Genomic DNA, 18304 nt, shown 5'->3' with positions numbered 1-18304 from the left:
CAACAACAGCTGTGCAAGGACGTTATAACGGCCTTGCTGCTTGTGTTACGTAACTTTAGTACTTAGGTCGACAAATTAAAAGCTGATATTCAAAATATTAGTAAACTTAGTAGTCTAGGTAGGATATAAAAACTAAATGTGGGAATAGAAAAACTTGAAGCTAATACTGCCACGAAATTATACTTTCATCAGCTCATGAGTTTGAAACACGAATAGTTCAATACTATTAGAAGAATTCACATAAAGGTAATCTAAAAATACAAGGTGAGGATAATACTAGGCAGTCATAGCAAATAACGCATGGCCCCGTTTAGCACAGAGCCGTGAGCAATATTAGTTAAGTTTCTTGCCTCTCAATTCTGCCCTCTTCTTCATCCTCTCCTCTCTGGTGGTCTTAGCTTCTAGACCGGCCTCCGTGTCTAAGGTGTAGTCCCACCATCTGAAGGACGAGGCGTAGTTCCCAATAAAGTAGTGGTGGTGTAGGTCATGGTGCTCCGCGCCCGCCCAGAACGGCAAGAACTTGTTCAACGACCATGGGAAGTCGTAACCCGAGTGCGAGTCGACCGCCTGGAATAGACGTAGTGTGATCCACAAGCACAGAGTAAATAGATGCAGCTTGCCAGTGTAGAGAACGTACAACACAGGCATCCCCACGGTACCGAACCCGAGCAGCATGGTCTCAACCGGGTGCGCGTATTCCGCGCACAGCCCGAAGGGCGCCGCGTAGCGGTGGTGCTGCTTGTGGATGTACTTGTAAAACACACCGTAGTGGAACACGCGATGGGCCCAGTAGTGCCAGGTGTCTTCTAGGACAAAGAAAAGCGCTATCTCGGTGGCGACAGTCTTCCAGGTCGGGAACGGCACCTCAACGCTGATCCCCAGCTTCTGGCACAGAGGGTGAAACGTCCAGATCGGAATGGCCTCCACCAGGAAGTGCGATAGCAGCACCGACTTCAGACAGTGCCATTGCTCCTTCGCCGAGGGCGTCTTCGTCGGCTGTATCTTGTACTTGCGGAACCACGACATCTGGTCGATGATGAACCATGGTAGCGACCGCGCGAAGTACATGAATTCATGCAGCACGAAGAACAGCAGCCCCGTCGCCAGCACGTCGTTTTCCATGTAGCTGTACCACGCAGCCCAGAACTGCTCCAAAACGTTCAGCTGTGGCTGTACTGTCTTCACGTTGGCCAACACCTGCCAGTAGTTTAGGCCCTGGCCTTGGCCCACCATCGCAGCAACCGTAGAGTTTCCGAATATCGCCGACATCTCGCAACCTTGGTGGCTCTTACCTAGCAAGTTCTGCGCCTGTAAGTTCCCAGGAGATGTACTCGGCAGCGACAGCTCATACCTATTTGCTTTTTATATACGCGCCACACTACAGAACACACTCCGCGCAGTTAAGGCTACGAAGGCGACCGGCTCCTGACGCCGACCCATAGCCAACAGCTCGCTACATAAACGATAACGCCACTCTAAAGACCTCCACTTGCGCGGAATGGCCTGTTCTGACATATACGATGCCCGCCCAGCTTGTGGTCGAGCAGTACATACGAGGCTGCTAAACGAGGGGCTAAACGAGAGTGGCAAAGTGTCATCTATTTGTTACCCGGCCTTCTTTCACGTGACTAAAGCGCCCGCCGTGCAAAACGGCGGCGCACAGCGGCAGGAAGGAGGGTGAAGCCGCCTCTACGCGCGATTTCCAGTTCAGATATAGTCATAGGTTGTATTCATCGAATGGAGAGTACTTAAACTTCTCATCCTAACATTAGAGATGCCAGAAAAAAGCTAGAATAGATCATCATGTGAAATCGCATCAGGCGCGGCAAAGCCTTTTGCCGCGGAGAGATGTCCAAGCGGTGTACAAGACGCCGATGTCGTGTGCGGATGGGAAGTATGTGCATTTTTCGCCGCGTTTTATACTATTTTGTGCGCGGAAGCCCTAACGGCGGCAGAGCCAAAATTTTCGTGCCGGAATAGGAAAGGACACCAGCACGCAGCCGAGGCCCATCGCAGATTTACGCTCTCTCAGTAGCCGCGCCGCGGACCGCGGGACGCCCAGTACTGGGATGTTCGTTATTACAAATAGAGCGCTAAATAGGCGATAAAAGCATTCGAACTGGCAGTCCAGCGTCGTGTAGTATTTGCTTTTCTTTTTAAACAGATCATTAGCTAAAAAGAAAGTATCGGTGTGTTTCAGTAACTATTGTAGCAAATCGTGCTTGCTCATGCGCTTGCTGCTCATGCTGCCCAGGCCGCCGGTCTGGAGGAGGATGGACTCCAACTCCTCGCAGTCGATCTGGAGGTTCTTGACACGGTTGTGCAAATCCTCGATCTCGCTGTTGAAGTTGGTCTGCTTGAACATCAAGGCGCGCTTCCAGTCCTTGAATTTCTTTTCCTCCAAGTGCACGATCTCGTTGAAGCGCTTCTTGGCCTCCCACTGCTTGTGGATGAACTCGGGCGACCACTCGATGATGAGCTCGTCCATGTACTGCTTGTTGTATATCTGGTAACATTTGTAATTCAGCATTCCGTTTGCGTCCGGGTCCTCGTAGTTCATATTCTTCAAGATGAGGTTGTCTTCGCTGGTCTCGGCGGCAAGGCCGTCCTTAGCTTGGTTGATGCGCGTCATGAGCATGTGCGAGCGGCAGGTCTCGTAGTACTTTTCGCTGCTGACGACCAAGTCGACCATGTTCTTGGACATGAGGATATCCCGTAGCTGGCAGAAGTCGGAGTGCTTTGGGTTTTCCACCTCTGCGATGCCCCACTTGTACTTCCTGCCGCGGACCTTCTCGCCGTTGGGTTTCTGCACATAGCTGTCGCAGCACACCAACGCGTAGGGCGAGTCTCTGATTACGGACTGGCACTCGGAATCGCTTTCGTCTAGGAAGGCGCATATTCTGATGCCCTGTGCGTTGATAATCCGCCTTACGTCCTCCTTGAAGGCTGCTATGCTTTGCGTGCCCAATGAATCTGCCTTGGCAATGACAGGAATGAGGTTAACCCGTTTGGATATCTCTTGCATGGCTTCGATATCTAGCGGGGAAATGCCCTTGTTGGAAGGGTTCAAGAAGTATAGACAACAGTGGATCCTGTTGTCGCTTAGACGCCTACGGTCCGGCTGCTCCTCCTGGAAGATATAGGAGCGGAACTGCTCATCAATGTAGCTAATAATCGGAGACCAGGCGAAGGAGTTATTGGCGTTGTCGCCGAACCCGGGGGTGTCGATCACCGTAAGCTTTAGCTTTATGTTCTTCTCTTCAATCAAAGCTTGGTGACGGATAATCCGGGTGGTTTTCTTGAACTGCACGTTGGGTTTGTTCCCCTCCAAGGTATCCCAGACACTTGGCAATAGCGAAGTCCGAAATAACGTATTGACGAACGTCGTCTTACCTAATCCAGTTTGGCCAACCACCATGACGGTGAAATGGCCGCCCTTTTTGGCGGTGACAAACTCACGCTGTAGCGGCAAGCACTCTATACCCACTCTATAACGGTCGCTGATGGGCTTTTTCTCCACCAACTTGCGTGTCTTATCGTGCGCATTGTTTGTTTCTGTGTCATCGTGCTGAAAATACACTCCCTCTAGAAGTTGATCCATATTATTATTAGAGGAAGCATCCTGCTCGCCATCGTCAGCTTTCCTCTCAACTTCGTAGTATCCTAGGCTGGTATGGTGTTCCTCAGGGTCTAGTGTCGCTTGCTGCCCAGAATGGGATGCCGCAGTCTCTGACTGCGACCCCAATGTCTGGGCTTGTGAAACGGCCCGCTGATCAGCGCTCATAGAGATTGTCTCCGAGTTCGTGTAGTTCTGAGAGTCATCCTCGTGCAAGCCTCCGCTGGTAGTTCCTTGGTTTTCACTCATCTCCGTCCTTCTTATTCTGTTTGCTATAAAACAATTCTCTATGCTGAAGCTAAAGATGGATGTGATGGAGTGCCAAGTCTGCTAGTGTACAAGTTACATTCTCAAAGCAACTATTTATGTGGAAGAGCTACTAATTCTGCGAACAATATGCCTTTTTTGTGCTCTTCCGACGCACTACAGTACATACATAGGTTGTGTCACTGTGGCACTGTCGTGTATCATGCACTGACATCTGTAGTGACACAACAAACACGCATGGAAAATGAGCATGGAAACATAATACACATGCATGCAATGCATAGAAATAACCTAGATAGGAGGGCAAAACACAACGAGCTTGTGCACTCTGACGATTTTACCGGGGCAAAAACTTCCCCAAATACAAAGACGTATCTATAAAATCCTTAAAATGAATTGTAGCGATACCATCCTGGTGCTCATCGTAGTTCCTAAAAACCTTGGTTAACCTCATCAACCATACAAGCGACTCGACAAACTTGTCGAATTTTAGTTCCTTAGAGTTTTGATTGTTCATAAATTCTGCGTACTGATCGAAGAGCTTCTCGCTGACTTCGAACGGCACAAGGTACCCAAGCTCCTGTAAAGAGTTATGAAACTCCGTAGCGGAAAGCGTGAACGAACCGTTAATATCATTGTCCACATATATCATGCGCCACTTCTTCACGCGCTTGTATAACGAAGTAAACTCAGACAAGTTTACGGTACCAAAGCGCGTCGCGCCAAACAGGCTAATTAGCGCGTCCACCGAACTCATGCAGAACTGCGAATTGTCATCATTCTGTAGCAGATGCTGTAGCTCCTCTGCTGTGAGACGCTCCATCTTCCGGACGTCGTGATTCATGAATAATTTCTTTGCTGTTATAGCATCGGGGTCTTCATTAGGAACGGTGGCGGGCTTGGCTTGGGTATGGTTCGGGTGAGGCTGCTGAGCTGGCTGCGGCCTTGCAGGCAAATTATAGCTCTGTGCGCTCGGTGGTATTGGCTTCCCGTGGCCCGGCAGGCCAGGCGGGGCCTGTGGAACGCGAGGAGGATTTCCCTGAAGCTGCCCAACGCCATGCGCAGGCGAACTACTATGTGTACGAGATGTGCCGTGGCTCTGCGAAGACGCGTGGCTCTGTACAGGAGCCATGCCATGGCCCATGGGAGCGGCATGGTTCTGTGCCGCAGAGTGACCCATGGACGACTGGTGACTTTGTGGCGCAGTGTGTCCAATTGACGACTGGTGGCTGCGAGGTCCAGGGTGGCCCATGCTGGGCGGCATACTATGCACCGGCGCGTTGTTCTGCATTGAGGGCGCCGTCATTGGACCAGCTGCGCCCATCTGCCCCGATGGGTGCATCGGGGCTGATGCGTGCCCGGACACGGGCGCATGGCCCGACGCCATGGCGGGCGACTGCGAGTACACCTGTGAAAGCGGGCGGTGCTGCTGCATGGGTGGCTGTACATGTGCCTGGGGCTGCGACTGGGGCCTGATGTTCCCCATACGTGTGGGCGAGTGGTTCACAAACGAGTTGTCCGGGCGCGGATACTGCTGCTGCGGAACCGCCATCGGCGTCGCGCTGCCAGACGAGCCCGAGTAGCCCGTCCGCGGGGGCCCCACCGGCGCCCCAGGCGCTGCCGGCCGCGCCGCGCCCTGGTACCCATATCCATACTGGTTCTGCGGCATGCGGCCTCCGTACCCCCCTCCAGCCGCATACCCACCCTGCTCGTACATGCGCCCGCCGCCGTCCCCGGGCCCGCCGCCGTAGCCCGGCCCGTACTTATTCGCCTGATACTCGGCCGCCTGCCGTCGTCTCCGCTCCTCTTCCTGTCGGTTCCCTTCGCGCATAGCCTCCTCAGGTGTTGCAAATAGCTGCTGTTGCGTTAGTCTCCGTGTATTGGCTGTGCCTGCGCTAACCATACTTACAGGTAACTCGTCGCCCGAAGAATACTTTAACTTCCTGGCGCACATCGCGTATTATATTGTGGTCCAGACCTCTTGTTCTCGCACGAACGCCCAAATCAGTTTCTGGTGTGCTCTTGCGGCGTAGTACGCTTGTCTATCGGGGCGAAGCACCAGAAATGTGATTTGAGTCTTGGACCAAATGTCCTTTGTTAGGGACTACCAGCTTAGTCCGCTTGCGCCCTATATACGAAAATCGGCGATGTAGCACAACAGGAGCTCGTCGACAACATTTCACCTGCCTGCAAGGCGTATTGCGCCGCGGCGCAGCTCTGTGCGTCCGCGCAGCCGCAAAGGCAGGCCGCAATGCGTCACGGCAAAGGCGCAGGCCGCAGATAGTATAAACGATGTTACTGCTAAACAATTTGTATGTCCCAACGTACGTAGACTAATACATTCAGTATCTTCTTTGTGGTCTCTGGCTCTGAGATCTGTCGGCCATGTAAGTACCTGGGATGACGTTCTCAGGCAACCCCAAGTAGTTTCTCAAGTACTCCACACCCTCCTCAGTTAGAGTGTAGTAGTAGTATTGCCAGGAGAACTGGGTCTTGACGTAGCCCTTGGAGGTCAACGACTGCAAAGCCTTGATCACATACAAGTTCTTGGTGTCGATTTCATCGTGCTTAGGCTGGTTGAAGTCCTTCTTGGCGACCAGAACACCGTCTGCGCGCGTTAGTATATGTCTTCTGCGGGCGCCAGGCCAGTGATGGCGCTAGGCGCGGGTAAGCGGGCTGAACGTACCTTGAAACAACTTTCTGTGGATCTTAGTTCTCTCCTCCTTTGGAATCAACATGGTGCTTGGCTTTGTTGTCTATAGTGCTGTGCCGCAAGTCCAGCGGTCCAGATAGTTATGCCTCTACATTTTTCACACAGCCTGACGCTACAGCGCAAGCGGTACTAGCGGACATCCCGCTGTTGCGTGGGTCGGGAGCCTGGCGAAATTCACGGCACCCATGCACCTCGCACTTCGCGCGCAGGCCGCGGAAACCCGCGGCGGCAGCCATCTATGAATGTACGGGTGGCAGTCGCAGCTTACGGCAGCAAGTGGTGTATATGTGGCAGGGTTGTCGCGGCCTCCGCGCCGCCAGCGCGCATGGCACTACCGCTTGGCGACGAAGGGCGGTTCCGCGAGATGCTGGCGCAGGCGGGCGCACGTGCGCACCGGATGCACCTGCTCGGCGTTCCGCCGACGTACTGGGCGGTCGGCGGCGCGACGCTGATGCTAGTGGCCCTGTTGACGCGCGTCTACGGGTGGCTCTACGAGCGGTCGGTGCTGGTTGCGACCTACTGCTCGAACGTGCTTCTGTTCGGGCTGTCAGACTGCGCCGCGCAGGGTCTCGCTTGCGCGGCTACCGAGGCCTCACGCGCAGGCGGCCCGCTGGCCGCGACCCGCGAGCTGCTGGTTCAGTTGCGGCCGCAGCCGCCGGTGCGGCTGGACGAGGAGGACGAGCTGCGCGCGTTCAGCGACTACGGACCTCGGCCGGAGAGTCACATGACCGAATCTGAGGGTGTGTGGGTTGAAGAGGAGCCTCGGCGGTTCGACTTTTATCGCTGGGGCTGCTTCATGCTGTGGGGCGCGGTGATGGCCAACTTCCAGGTACCGTGGTACCGGCTTCTAAACTACCTGTATACAGACGACCCAACGGTGGTACAGGTGCTGGAGCGGGTGCTTTCGGACCAGTTGCTGTACTCGCCGCTGTCTCTATATTGCTTTTTCTGGTACTCCAACTACGTTATAGAGGGCGGCACCGAGGAGACGTTTGCGCTCAAAATCCAGCGTGTGTATGTCAGCACGCTGGGCTGCAACTACGCAGTGTGGCCGTTGGTGCAATTTCTCAACTTTCTTGTAATCCCGAAAAGCCTGCAGGTGCCCTTCAGCTCCTCAGTTGGCGTGCTGTGGAACATTTTTCTTTCCTTGCGCGCGGCAAGCTCGCGGGGTGAAGGTGAATTTTAGACCAGGTACGGGACGCAGGTTGCGGTTTGTCTATAGTAAGTCATTTAAATACATTACATGAGGACATTAGGCAGTAGCTAGCCGCTGGTAGTCCAGCAAGATGTTTTTGTACTTTTTAGAACTGCGCTTCTTTTTGAAAAGCGTTTTGAATGCAGGAGGGATGTAGAGCTGGGCGTAGTAGTTGAGGAACACCCAGCCTATAATCAAGAGGCAGAATGGATGAGACGCTTCGGTGAGCTGGAAGAGACGGCCCAAGGTCGAGTCCGGCGAGAGGAACATGATCCTACACGACGCGACAAGCGACACGAGGACGTCTGCAATAAAGCCAACATTTTTCGACATAGGCTCGCGGTAGGGCGGACCTACCGAAAGCACGACTGCGACCAGGATGTACTGGAAGTTGGAGACAAAGAAAAGGATAGTGTTGTCGCTGGAGGCCACATGTTCGTCGTCGCCGACGACTGGCTGCCGGTACCACTTCATATGCTGGACTGCGAGCCACGGGACAAGCTGAAACACGAACAAAATCACGATGTGCACGAGCAAAGGAATCAATATCTTCGGAGAAACCAAATTGGCGGTTGGCCGCTTTTTGGCCAATACTTCATAGGGCTTCGACCAGGACATGAACACCGCTAGCGGCACGATCAAGAAGAGGTCGATGTACAAAAACTGGAAGTCCCCTAAGTTAGATCCACGGCTGTACAAGATCAATATTGTAACAAACTGTGTGGCAGAATATAAGCTCATGTATTGGAAACAGGCGAAGGACGTGACCAACGCGGCACGGCCTTCTTTCATTACGTCCAAAACACAGCTGATTTCAAACAAGCGGGATGTAAATGGCGCAGCAACAGATGCCTCCGCTTCGGATAGAGATATACCAATGTCGGCCGCTTTAAGGGCACCACAGTCATTCGCACCATCGCCGCAGAAGCCAACCTGGTATCCAATGGACTGCAACCTCTCAACCAATTCATGTTTTTCATCCGGAGACATGCGGGCGTATATTGATGTCTTTAGAAGTATGTTGTTGATCACTTCTTCTATTTGAGATTTGTCCGTTTTAAATAGAAGGCGAAACACTTCGCCTGTAACAGCCAATGTGTAGTCATCGGTGTCACCTGAAAGCGGCCGCAGTGTTACGCTATCCAATGTATCGGATGAATTGGCAACATTTTGCCATGTGATGATATCTCCTTCCTGCGATGTATCTATATCATTTATCACAGAGACAAAAACTCTAGGTGACTCAACCAAACCAGCCTCACGACCAACAGAAATGGCCGTTAAGACGTTGTCCCCTGTACACATAATTGTACGAATATCTGCGCGATGCAACGATTCCAATGTCTCTTTGGTAGTGCCCTTCAATTTATTCTCAAATATAATGAAGCCCAAAAATTCCAAGTTGGACTCAATTTCCTCCCGGCTGACTTTTTGAGAGTAAAGCCATGACTGTCTTGTGAGCTTTTTCCCCGCGCATGCGATGACTCGGTAGCCATTATGTGTATAATGGTGCAAAAGCGCTTCGTAGTCCAATGGCAAGGTCTGTTTGCTACAGAGCTCAAAAATCACCTCTGGCGCGCCCTTTGTGAAAGACATAAACACATTCTCGCTGAATGGTTTTACGATGACACTCATCCTGCGCAAGTTTGATAAAAACTCGAAACTTCTCACAATTCCAATAACATTTGAAGGATCACTTTCTATGAAGCCATCATTGCCTGACGGATGGACGATAGCCGGTGCAATACTGCTATTTTCAGGCAACGTACTACCATCATGTCTCTCCTCATATAAAGAATGAAACTTGCGATTAGCAGTTTCTTCCTCGTACGACCACTTGGTAAATTGGAACATCTTGAAATCAAGGGGATCGCCCAATAGCTCACCATCAACCATCCGCAAAGAGTGGCAAGTCAAGAGAGAGACCAAAAAGTTTTTAGCTTTCATGTCACGGGTTGACACACAGTCGGACAAGGACAAACTTTGGAGTAAATCCTTCACATCAGTAACTAGTTTGCTGATTTTCATTTCTTGTTGTAAAGGCTGGACAACATGTACCCCTAAGACGTCTAGGCCATCCTCAGTCAAGGTCCCAGTCTTATCAAAACACATTACATCTATCTTTCCCCCAACATTTACTCGTGTAGGTGAAATGCAGAATATGCCTTTTTTCTTGAGTCTATTCAACGCAAATCCTGTACCAATCGAGAGAGACGCTGGTAAGGCCGGTGGGACAACAACAGTGATAATATCCAAAGCTCGCAAAATCATCGTTCTTTTGTCCAAGCCTAGTCGTAAAAATTGGATAAAGCTGACAGCAAACCCGAAAAGTGCTATGATACTAATATATCCAATATATTTGAATGAATCCTCATAAAACTTAAAACCTGTTGGCTTTGGAAAGACCATAGAACGCACTAACGAACCTTTTGTAGTGGAGAATCCCGTCCGTGCAACCATTCCAAGCGCAATCGACTGACCTGCAGTTGCACGAACTCTTATTAGTTTGGTACCGTTGAAAAGGAAGGATTTCGAAACAAAGCTAGAAAGCTGGGTATCCATGAAATCATCCAATAACTGTAACATAGTCTCCCTCGTTGCCGCCACCTTAGAAACAGGAACAGATTCCCCGGTCAACATGGATTCGTTAACAAGGCAATCACCAGATATTAAGATGGAATCGCAGGGAAGAAGGCTTAATGATGGATCAGTTAGTTCGTAAATATCACCCGGGACCAAGTCTGAAGAAGGTACCTGGCTCCAAAAGCCATCCCGGTAGACACGAACATCACAATAGAACTGAGAGAGTTCTGATAAGCGTTCGGACGACTGCTTGGTTTCAACTAGAGTGTCTATAACTGAAAGGACGGAAATAATGAAAATACAAGTGGCGTAATAGTAATATGCGTCAAACATCCAAAGTATAATCGAAAAGATTTGGAAAATGTAGAACGGATGTAGTGCTTCGTCAAAAAGAATTTGTGAAGTTGTCTTTTGGCGTAAGTTGATACTATTCTTGCCGAATGCTATCATTCTATCTTCATGTATATTGTTAGGCAACCCTCTCGAAACCAAGCTGAGATCAGTCCAGTCTGGATCCGCCCAATTCGTATTTGTCTGGAAGATATCGGTGAGAGGCGAGTAAATCAGTGTTAAATACCTGTATTCAAAGGATATTAATATCGGAATGTTCGGATTTTCTTCACTCTCATGATGATAGTGCCTTGAGTTCAGCAACCCCCTCTTCAACGGCAAAACAGTACTTAGGGGCCGGTTATACCAAATTCTCTTCACGTTGATGATCGAAAGCTCGCTATATTGGTTCTCAACAACAACCCATTCTGCTTTGCCCAAAAACGTTTTCGATCCACAAAACTTCACCTTATAACGTGGAATCCATTTGCAAAGTATATAGAGCATGCCCAAAGTCAAACAGCAAAAAATATTGTAGATATAAGTCTTCCATGCAGATGTCCTGTAGCCGGCAATACCCACGACCATATCCTCTTCTGCAATGTAAAATCTCTGCATATGTAGATGCGGTACGTTTCTCGGGTAAAATCTATCATGATAGCGCGGCTTGAGATACTCCGCATGGTAGGCCTTTTTGCCGCTCACGTACTGCGGTTCAGAAACTTCATCTATTGTAAATCTATTATCATCGTTGAGTAGTCCATCTTCGCTCTCCGCATCGCTGTGACCGCTCGAAATATTATCATCTGCCAATTCTACGGACCCTACTTCTTCCTCGACCTCTATCGGTATCCGTTCACGGAACGTGTATTGCGACGAGCTGCTAGAAGAACGCGGTGAGCCGCCATCGTATGGCGCACGGCCCCTGTGGTTATCCATCGCACCATATGACTGAATAGACTGTGCCCGAGTGGAGCTGGGGCCGCGACCAACACTACCGTTTCTCAAGGACGAGCGCGAAGAGCGAGGGTTCATGTGAAGCCGCTCTTGTTCATACGCTGGAGTTGCATCCCAGTCGGTGTCATAGTCCGTATACTCCAACGTAGAGGCTGCACCCTCTGCATTTTCAAGCTGCTGCTCCGAAAAGAACCGGAAGTGTGTCGCCCGGGAAGGTGTCCGAGAGATTTCAGAAGTCCGCGACCTCACAGGTGAGAGTAGAACAGATTCTGAACCAGTATTCCGGCGACTCCGCTCAAGCATATCCACGCTGCCAAACGCACCCGACCTGTATGAATGCGGATGGTGAAATGAGACGATAGAGCTCGGTACAGCCTCAAAAGATGCTCCCGCATACGCTTCGGAATTTCGTTGCTCTAGAATCGTTGAAGAGGTCATAGTGTTCGAGCTGGAAGTTGTCTTCGTTGAGGAAAACGAAGCTCTGAACCTAGCATTGTTCGAGCTGAATGACCCAGCGTTCCTGGAATCAAACGACATTTCCAACGCTCTTCAACGTCCTTGTGGACCCGGAATAGCAGTCGACTGAAAACCTAAGGAGCACTTTTTATCATACAAAATTTTGTTTCCATGTATTGATCACGTGATGTTTCCATACAACAAGGCCGCATCCAGATCGGTCCTTCAGGCTACAAATAACCTCTAGCTTGGCCACTGTGGCTGGCATCTGTATTTGATTATCTTTTTGCTTTATGTTTATTTCGCTGTATTTTAGTGTTTGGTAGTATCTTCCAACTTTCGGGTTGAAACTGAAGGTTGATGTCGCGGCTAACCTATAAACAGAAAGTTAGACCGCATATAAATAAAGCAAATATTCCACACTAGAAATGTGGTCGATACTAGAAGGATTAAACCATGCTATGTATACTCTACCCTCGAATTTAGAGCCGCCACGGCTTTAAAAGTAGCTCGACCGTACACACGCGTAGCCAATTGCGGCTAATACACAAACAAAAACATGTGCGATAGACTCATCTACGGTATCTTCAGACCCGAGTCTGTTTACTGGGCAAGTTGCCTTGCTTGCGTCTCCGCTGGGATCGGATTGGCGCTGTCATTCGCGCGTCACTAACGTCTGAAATGAGACGTTTACCGTTTCTTTTTATATCTGAAAAATTTTCAGGATTTTTCACCTTTGCTACCTGCGATGAGATGAGCTGCCTACAGTACTAGTGTGTCTCGCTCGGTGATACTGGTTTATATTTCAGTGTACTGTCTGTCTAGCACTGTACAGGAGCTTGTAAGATAAGCTGGTAGAGCGTAGGTTTTTGGGGCTTACTAGAAGGAGTCTAGAAATAGTATGGGAACTGGTAGCGTGAACAAGAGGAAGTTGAACAATGAGCAGCGGCCCGAGGAGGCAGCCGGGCGGCAAATGGCGTCGAAGTCGGTGCTGGCGTCCGGTGGTGATGTTGCATTTCCTCGTGGTGGTGCCTCGGCCTTGACACCACTCGAGCTGAAACAGGTGGCTAACGAGGCAGCCAGTGATGTGCTCTTCGGTAGGGATGACGGCAAGCCGGCAGAAGAAAGACCTCGGAAGAAGAAAAAGACCAGCAAGGCATCCAAGGAGGATGCGGTCGCTGGTAAAGAGGACCGCACGGACATAGTCGAGCATCTTTCATTCAAAGGCCTAACATCTGGTACCGTGCTGCTGGGACAGCTGTGCGGGGTCAACCGCACCGATCTGTGCATTGCGCTGACTGATGGGCTGCGCGGCTATGTACCGTTGACGAATATTTCTGCTCCTTTCACCTCCTTGCTAGAACAGCTAGATCAGTCAATGGACAGTGGGTCTGAGGACGAGGACGACGATTCCGATGATGAGCAGAGGGACAAGCCGCACACCATCACGGAGCTGCCAGAGCTCTCCAAGTATTTCACACTTGGACAGTGGCTGAGATGCGTCGTCGTTAAAAACAGTGCATTAGACAGCCAGAAGAAGAAGAACAGTAGAATTGAGCTATCGATTGAGCCTTCAAAGGTGAACCTATTCGAAACTGAGGATCTGGCAAAGCACACAACTGTACAATGCGCGGTGAAGAGTATAGAAGACCATGGCGCGCTATTGGACTTGGGTGTACAGGATGTCACGGGGTTTATTTCTAACAAGGATCTCTCCAAAATGGGTGATGTCATGCCTGGTTCCGTATTTTTGGCAAACATAACCAAACGTGGCGATCGCACTGCGACTGTCAACTTCGAATTTACGGCAAAGAACTCAAAGGTGTCGCAGATATCTTCAGTAGATGCTGTGATACCGGGGCACACGATTGACTTTCTCTGCGAAAAGATAACAAATCATGGAATCATAGGCAAAGCGTTTGGTGTACTTGATGGATTCCTTAGCGAGTCTCAGGCTCGGGTGTTTTCAGTCACAGACATGAAGCACAAGTACGCTATAGGCTCGAACATTAAGGTTCGGATAATTGCCACCTTGAGAACCAAACAAGGTAACAAAGTTATCCTAGTTTCTGCTCTGCCCCACATTTTATCTTTGGAGCGCAACCTGCTAGAAACAGAAGCAATGCATGCATTCCCTGTTGGCTATGTCTTTGACAATTGTAAGTTGTTGGGCAGAGACTCACAGTACTTGTACGTTTCCCTCTCAGATGAACGCATCGGTCAAATACACATATCGAAGGCAGGGGATGCTATTACTCAGGAGGCAGTCAAAGCTAGGGTGACCGGATATAACACTGTGGATGGATATTACCAGCTGACTTCAGATCCTAAACTACTAGCAAAGCCATACCTGAGATCAGCAGATATTCCTGTGGGAACAATTCTATCTGGTTGTGAGATTACTGCTGTTTCGGGGAATGGTATTGAACTAAGTCTCTTTGATGGCCAATTCAAGGCGTTCGTTGCGCCTCTTCATATTTCTGATATTAGGCTGGTCTATCCTGAGAGAAAGTTCAAAATTGGTTCTAAGGTAAAGGGAAGAGTGCTTCACGTTGATAACAAAGGCCGTGTCTACGTAACACTAAAAAAATCTTTGGTATCAGCGAATGACTCTGACATCCCCCTAGTATCCGATTTTGAGCAAATAGCAAAGCTTGCTGAGGAAGATGGGAAGACCCTAGCTACGGTTGAAAGCTTTAAGCCTAGTGGATGTGTGGTTACCTTTCTAGGTAACTTGAAGGCATTTTTGCCAAATAAAGAGATTTCTGAGGCATTTGTCCAGAGAGCCCAAGACCACTTGAGACTTGGCCAGACTGTGGTTGTGAAAGTGCTTGAGCATGTTGCCAAACAATCCAAGGTCATAGTGACGCGCAAAGTCTCGTCAGAAGATTCTGAAAAACAGAAAGCTGCTATTAATGACCTAGTTGTTGGGAGATCCATAGTTGATGTTACCGTGGTCGAGAAGACCAAGGATTCTGTCGTGGTGGAACTCAATGATGTTGGGCTAAGAGGTGTCATTTATGTGGGCCATCTCTCTGATTCTAAACTGGAACAAAACAGAGCTCTTTTGAAGAAGTTGAGGATTGGTTCATCTCTACAGGGTGTTGTCATGGACAAGGACGTGAAAACTCGTGTTTTCAACATGTCTTGTAAGAAATCTCTAATAAAAGATGCCTCTAAGGACATCCTTCCACTCACATTCGTGGATATCAAGGACAAAGACCCCAACACACCAATGCATGGGTATGTCAAATCTATTTCGGACAGGGGTATTTTTGTTGCATTTACAGGTAAGTTTGTTGGACTTGTTTTGCCAAGCTATGCCACTGAGAGTAGAGATGTCGACATTTTCAAGAAGTTTTACATTAACCAATCCGTCACTGTCTACCTGCTTAGAACGGACGAGGAAAATGAAAGGTTTCTATTGACGATGAGCCCCCCTCAGACTTCGAACAAGAAGGAGGACTCTAACCACGATGTCGCTGCTGTGAACCCGGTGGATGCTTCCGTTAAAATTATCTCGCAATATTCCGTCGGTACTGTCACCAAGGCGCGTGTGAAATCTGTCAAGAAAACACAGCTAAATGTTGTTTTGGCTGATAACCTGCACGGGCGTGTCGATGCATCTGAGATCTATGACACATTTGAGGAGATTGAGAACCCTAAGGAACCATTGGCTAAGTTCAAAAGTGGTGATGTGATTGATGTGAAGGTGATTGGTTTCCACGACTCTAAGACGCACAAATTTCTACCAATCTCTCATAGAACGGGCGTGAATACCGTCTTGGAGCTTTCGGCAAAGAAATCCGCCTTGAAAGGTGCATACCAGCCGATTGAATTCAGCGGCATGAAGAACGGTGACGAGTTAATTGGTTTTGTGAATAACTTCGCGAAGGGTTTTATTTGGTTAACTCTATCTCCTGCCTTGAAGGCGAAGATTCCAGACTTTGAGTTATCTGATGATGGCTCAGTCTTTACAGGCAATTTGGATGAAAGTTTCCCTCTAGGATGCGCCCTAAAGGTGAAGGTGAAGGAACTCGATCCTGCTCATAAGATAGTTAGTGTCTCGGCAAGAAAGCACGCTATCACTGACATAAAGGATATAAAGGTCGCTGATAAGCTTCCTGCGAGGATCGTTAAGGTAGCCGACAGCTACTTGCTCTTAGATTTGGGCAATAGGTTAACCGGTGTTGCATTTGTGACTGATGCCTTGAACGAGTTCTCTTTATCACTCAGATCGGTATATGAGGACAAAATTGGATCGATGATTTTGGCCTCTGTGGTGGGTGTGGATGTAGAGAACAAAAAGATCAATCTCTCATTGCGGACTGAAGACGCCACGGATCGTTACATTTTGTCTCACAAGGACTTGAAGCAGGGGGATGTTGTCCGCGGCTTCATTAAGTCTGTCACTGATAAGGGTATTTTTGTCTACTTGAGTAGAACATTGCAGGCGTTTGTGCCTGTGAGCAAACTTACCGATGCTTACATTAAAGAATGGAAGAAGTTCTACAAGACCATGCAGCCTATCACCGGAAAAGTAGTTAACTGTGAGAGTGACTCTCGCATTTTGCTAACAATGAAGGAATCTGAGGTCAATGGCGAGCTGAAGATCCTTAAGTCATACGCAGATTTAAAGTCTGGCGACATTTTTGATGGATCTGTTAAGAATGTCACAGACTTTGGCGTGTTTGTGAAGCTGCATAATACGTTGAATGTAACAGGCTTGGCTCATAAGTCGGAAATCTCTGACTCGAAGATTGATGATCTAAGTTTGTTATTTGGGGAGGGAGACAAGGTTAAGGCCATCATCCTCAAGACAAACCCAGAGAAGAACCAAGTATCATTGGGTCTGAAGGCTTCTTATTTCCAGAAGGCCCACGATGACGAGGATGAAGCGGAACCTGCGGAGTCTATCGAAGAAGCTAATGGTGAAGAAATTAATGGCGAAGCTAGCGATGAGGACGAAGCCATGGAAGATATCGAATATGAGCATACCCCTGCTGATGCTCCTTCGCACGAAACGTCCTCTAAAGCACACAAGGAGGCTGTTCCGACTGGTCTATCATTAAGTGCTGGCTTTGATTGGACTGCCAGTATTCTAGACCAGAACAGGGAAGACAATGAGGAGTCCAGTGAGGATGAAGACTTCACCTCCAAGAAGGCGAAGAAGAATAAAAAGCGTCACGCTGCAGTGATCGACAGGACTGTCGACATCAACACGAAAGCCCCAGAGTCGGTTGGTGACTTTGAACGCCTAATAATGGGTAATCCAAACTCTTCCGTTATCTGGATGAACTACATGGCCTTCCAGCTGCAACTGAGTGAGGTTGAAAAGGCACGCGAGCTTGCAGAACGTGCGCTAAAGACGATCAGCTTCCGCGAAGAGCACGAGAAGCTCAACATCTGGATTGCGATGCTCAACTTGGAGAACACCTTCGGCACTGACGAAACGCTTGAGGACGTATTCCGCAGAGCCTGTCAATATATGGACGCATACACCATCCACATGAAGCTCATTTCCATCTATGCCATGAGCAGCAAGGATGACAAGGCAGTCGAGCTCTACAAAGCCGCTGCCAAGAAGTTCGGCTCAGAGAATGTCTCCTTGTGGGTCTCCTGGGGTGAGTTCTTGTTGACCCATGAGCAGCCCGACGAGGCCCGCGCCGTGCTTGCGCAGGCTCTCAAGTCACTTCCTCGCCGCAGCCACATCGACGTTGTGCGTAAGTTTGCGCAGTTAGAATTTGCGAAGGGCGACCCTGAGCAGGGCCGCGCTCTATTCGAGGGTCTTCTTGCTGACGCACCTAAGCGCATTGATATCTGGAACGTTTATTTGGACCAGGAGATCAAATCCTCTAACCGCGCTCGCGCTGATGCGCTCTTTGAGCGTGTTTTAGTCGCTAAGCTTTCTCGCAAACAGGCAAAGTTCTTCTTTAATAAGTGGCTCCAGCTTGCAGAATCCACCGACGACCAACGCGGCGTCGAATATATCAAGGCTAGAGCGGCTGACTACGTTCGGAAGCATGACTCCGTTCCCGACGCCGAATAGCGACGTCGCATCTCCACATCTGTATATTAGATTTTCCCTAACTAGACCTTCGAGCACATACCACAAAAACCTATGAAGTGGCGCCAATCTCTCAACGCCTAGTAGACTTACATAACTATACAAAAACGTTGGTCTTAG

At 49.4% G+C, this 18304-nt stretch overlaps 7 protein-coding genes and 1 non-coding gene across 8 annotated transcripts; 2 read left to right on the top strand and 6 right to left on the bottom strand.

Annotated features, from left to right (window-relative positions):
• Window positions 1-333: 333 nt before the first annotated feature.
• ERG25 (methylsterol monooxygenase) lies at window positions 334-1269 on the bottom strand (the record flags this gene model as incomplete). The annotated part of the gene is made up of 1 exon (NM_212255.1): window positions 334-1269. The coding sequence occupies one exon, from the start codon at window positions 1267-1269 to the stop codon at window positions 334-336; it is 936 nt and encodes a 311-aa protein (NP_986119.1).
• Window positions 1270-1707: 438 nt separating this feature from the next.
• On the bottom strand, window positions 1708-1822 carry AGOS_AgSNR48. Its single transcript, NR_149393.1, has one exon. It is a non-coding gene; the product is annotated as an AgSNR48 (small nuclear RNA).
• A 381-nt stretch (window positions 1823-2203) lies between these two features.
• Window positions 2204-3865, bottom strand: SPR3 (septin SPR3; the record flags this gene model as incomplete). The annotated part of the gene is made up of 1 exon (NM_212254.2): window positions 2204-3865. One exon carries the CDS (start codon window positions 3863-3865, stop codon window positions 2204-2206), a length of 1662 nt encoding a protein of 553 aa, NP_986118.2.
• Window positions 3866-4220: 355 nt separating this feature from the next.
• PEF1 (Pef1p) lies at window positions 4221-5837 on the bottom strand (the record flags this gene model as incomplete). Its single annotated transcript, NM_212253.1, has 1 exon — window positions 4221-5837. One exon carries the CDS (start codon window positions 5835-5837, stop codon window positions 4221-4223), a length of 1617 nt encoding a protein of 538 aa, NP_986117.1.
• A 388-nt stretch (window positions 5838-6225) lies between these two features.
• On the bottom strand, window positions 6226-6621 carry AGOS_AFR569W (40S ribosomal protein eS10; the record flags this gene model as incomplete). The annotated part of the gene is made up of 2 exons (NM_212252.1): window positions 6226-6491; window positions 6570-6621. 2 exons carry the CDS (start codon window positions 6619-6621, stop codon window positions 6226-6228), a joined length of 318 nt encoding a protein of 105 aa, NP_986116.1.
• Window positions 6622-6834: 213 nt separating this feature from the next.
• AGOS_AFR568C (uncharacterized protein) lies at window positions 6835-7782 on the top strand (the record flags this gene model as incomplete). Its single annotated transcript, NM_212251.2, has 1 exon — window positions 6835-7782. One exon carries the CDS (start codon window positions 6835-6837, stop codon window positions 7780-7782), a length of 948 nt encoding a protein of 315 aa, NP_986115.2.
• Window positions 7783-7848: 66 nt separating this feature from the next.
• Window positions 7849-12198, bottom strand: YPK9 (putative acid anhydride hydrolase; the record flags this gene model as incomplete). Its single annotated transcript, NM_212250.2, has 1 exon — window positions 7849-12198. The coding sequence occupies one exon, from the start codon at window positions 12196-12198 to the stop codon at window positions 7849-7851; it is 4350 nt and encodes a 1449-aa protein (NP_986114.2).
• An 820-nt stretch (window positions 12199-13018) lies between these two features.
• Window positions 13019-18166, top strand: RRP5 (Rrp5p; the record flags this gene model as incomplete). The annotated part of the gene is made up of 1 exon (NM_212249.2): window positions 13019-18166. One exon carries the CDS (start codon window positions 13019-13021, stop codon window positions 18164-18166), a length of 5148 nt encoding a protein of 1715 aa, NP_986113.2.
• Between the last annotated feature and the right edge of the window lie 138 nt (window positions 18167-18304).

This window comes from Eremothecium gossypii, chromosome VI, assembly GCF_000091025.4.
Source record: "Eremothecium gossypii ATCC 10895 chromosome VI, complete sequence".
Classification (NCBI taxonomy): Eukaryota; Fungi; Ascomycota; class Saccharomycetes; order Saccharomycetales; family Saccharomycetaceae; genus Eremothecium; species Eremothecium gossypii.
The sequence above is the reverse complement of the archived record's forward strand: the minus strand, read 5'-3'. Positions and strand labels throughout refer to the sequence as shown.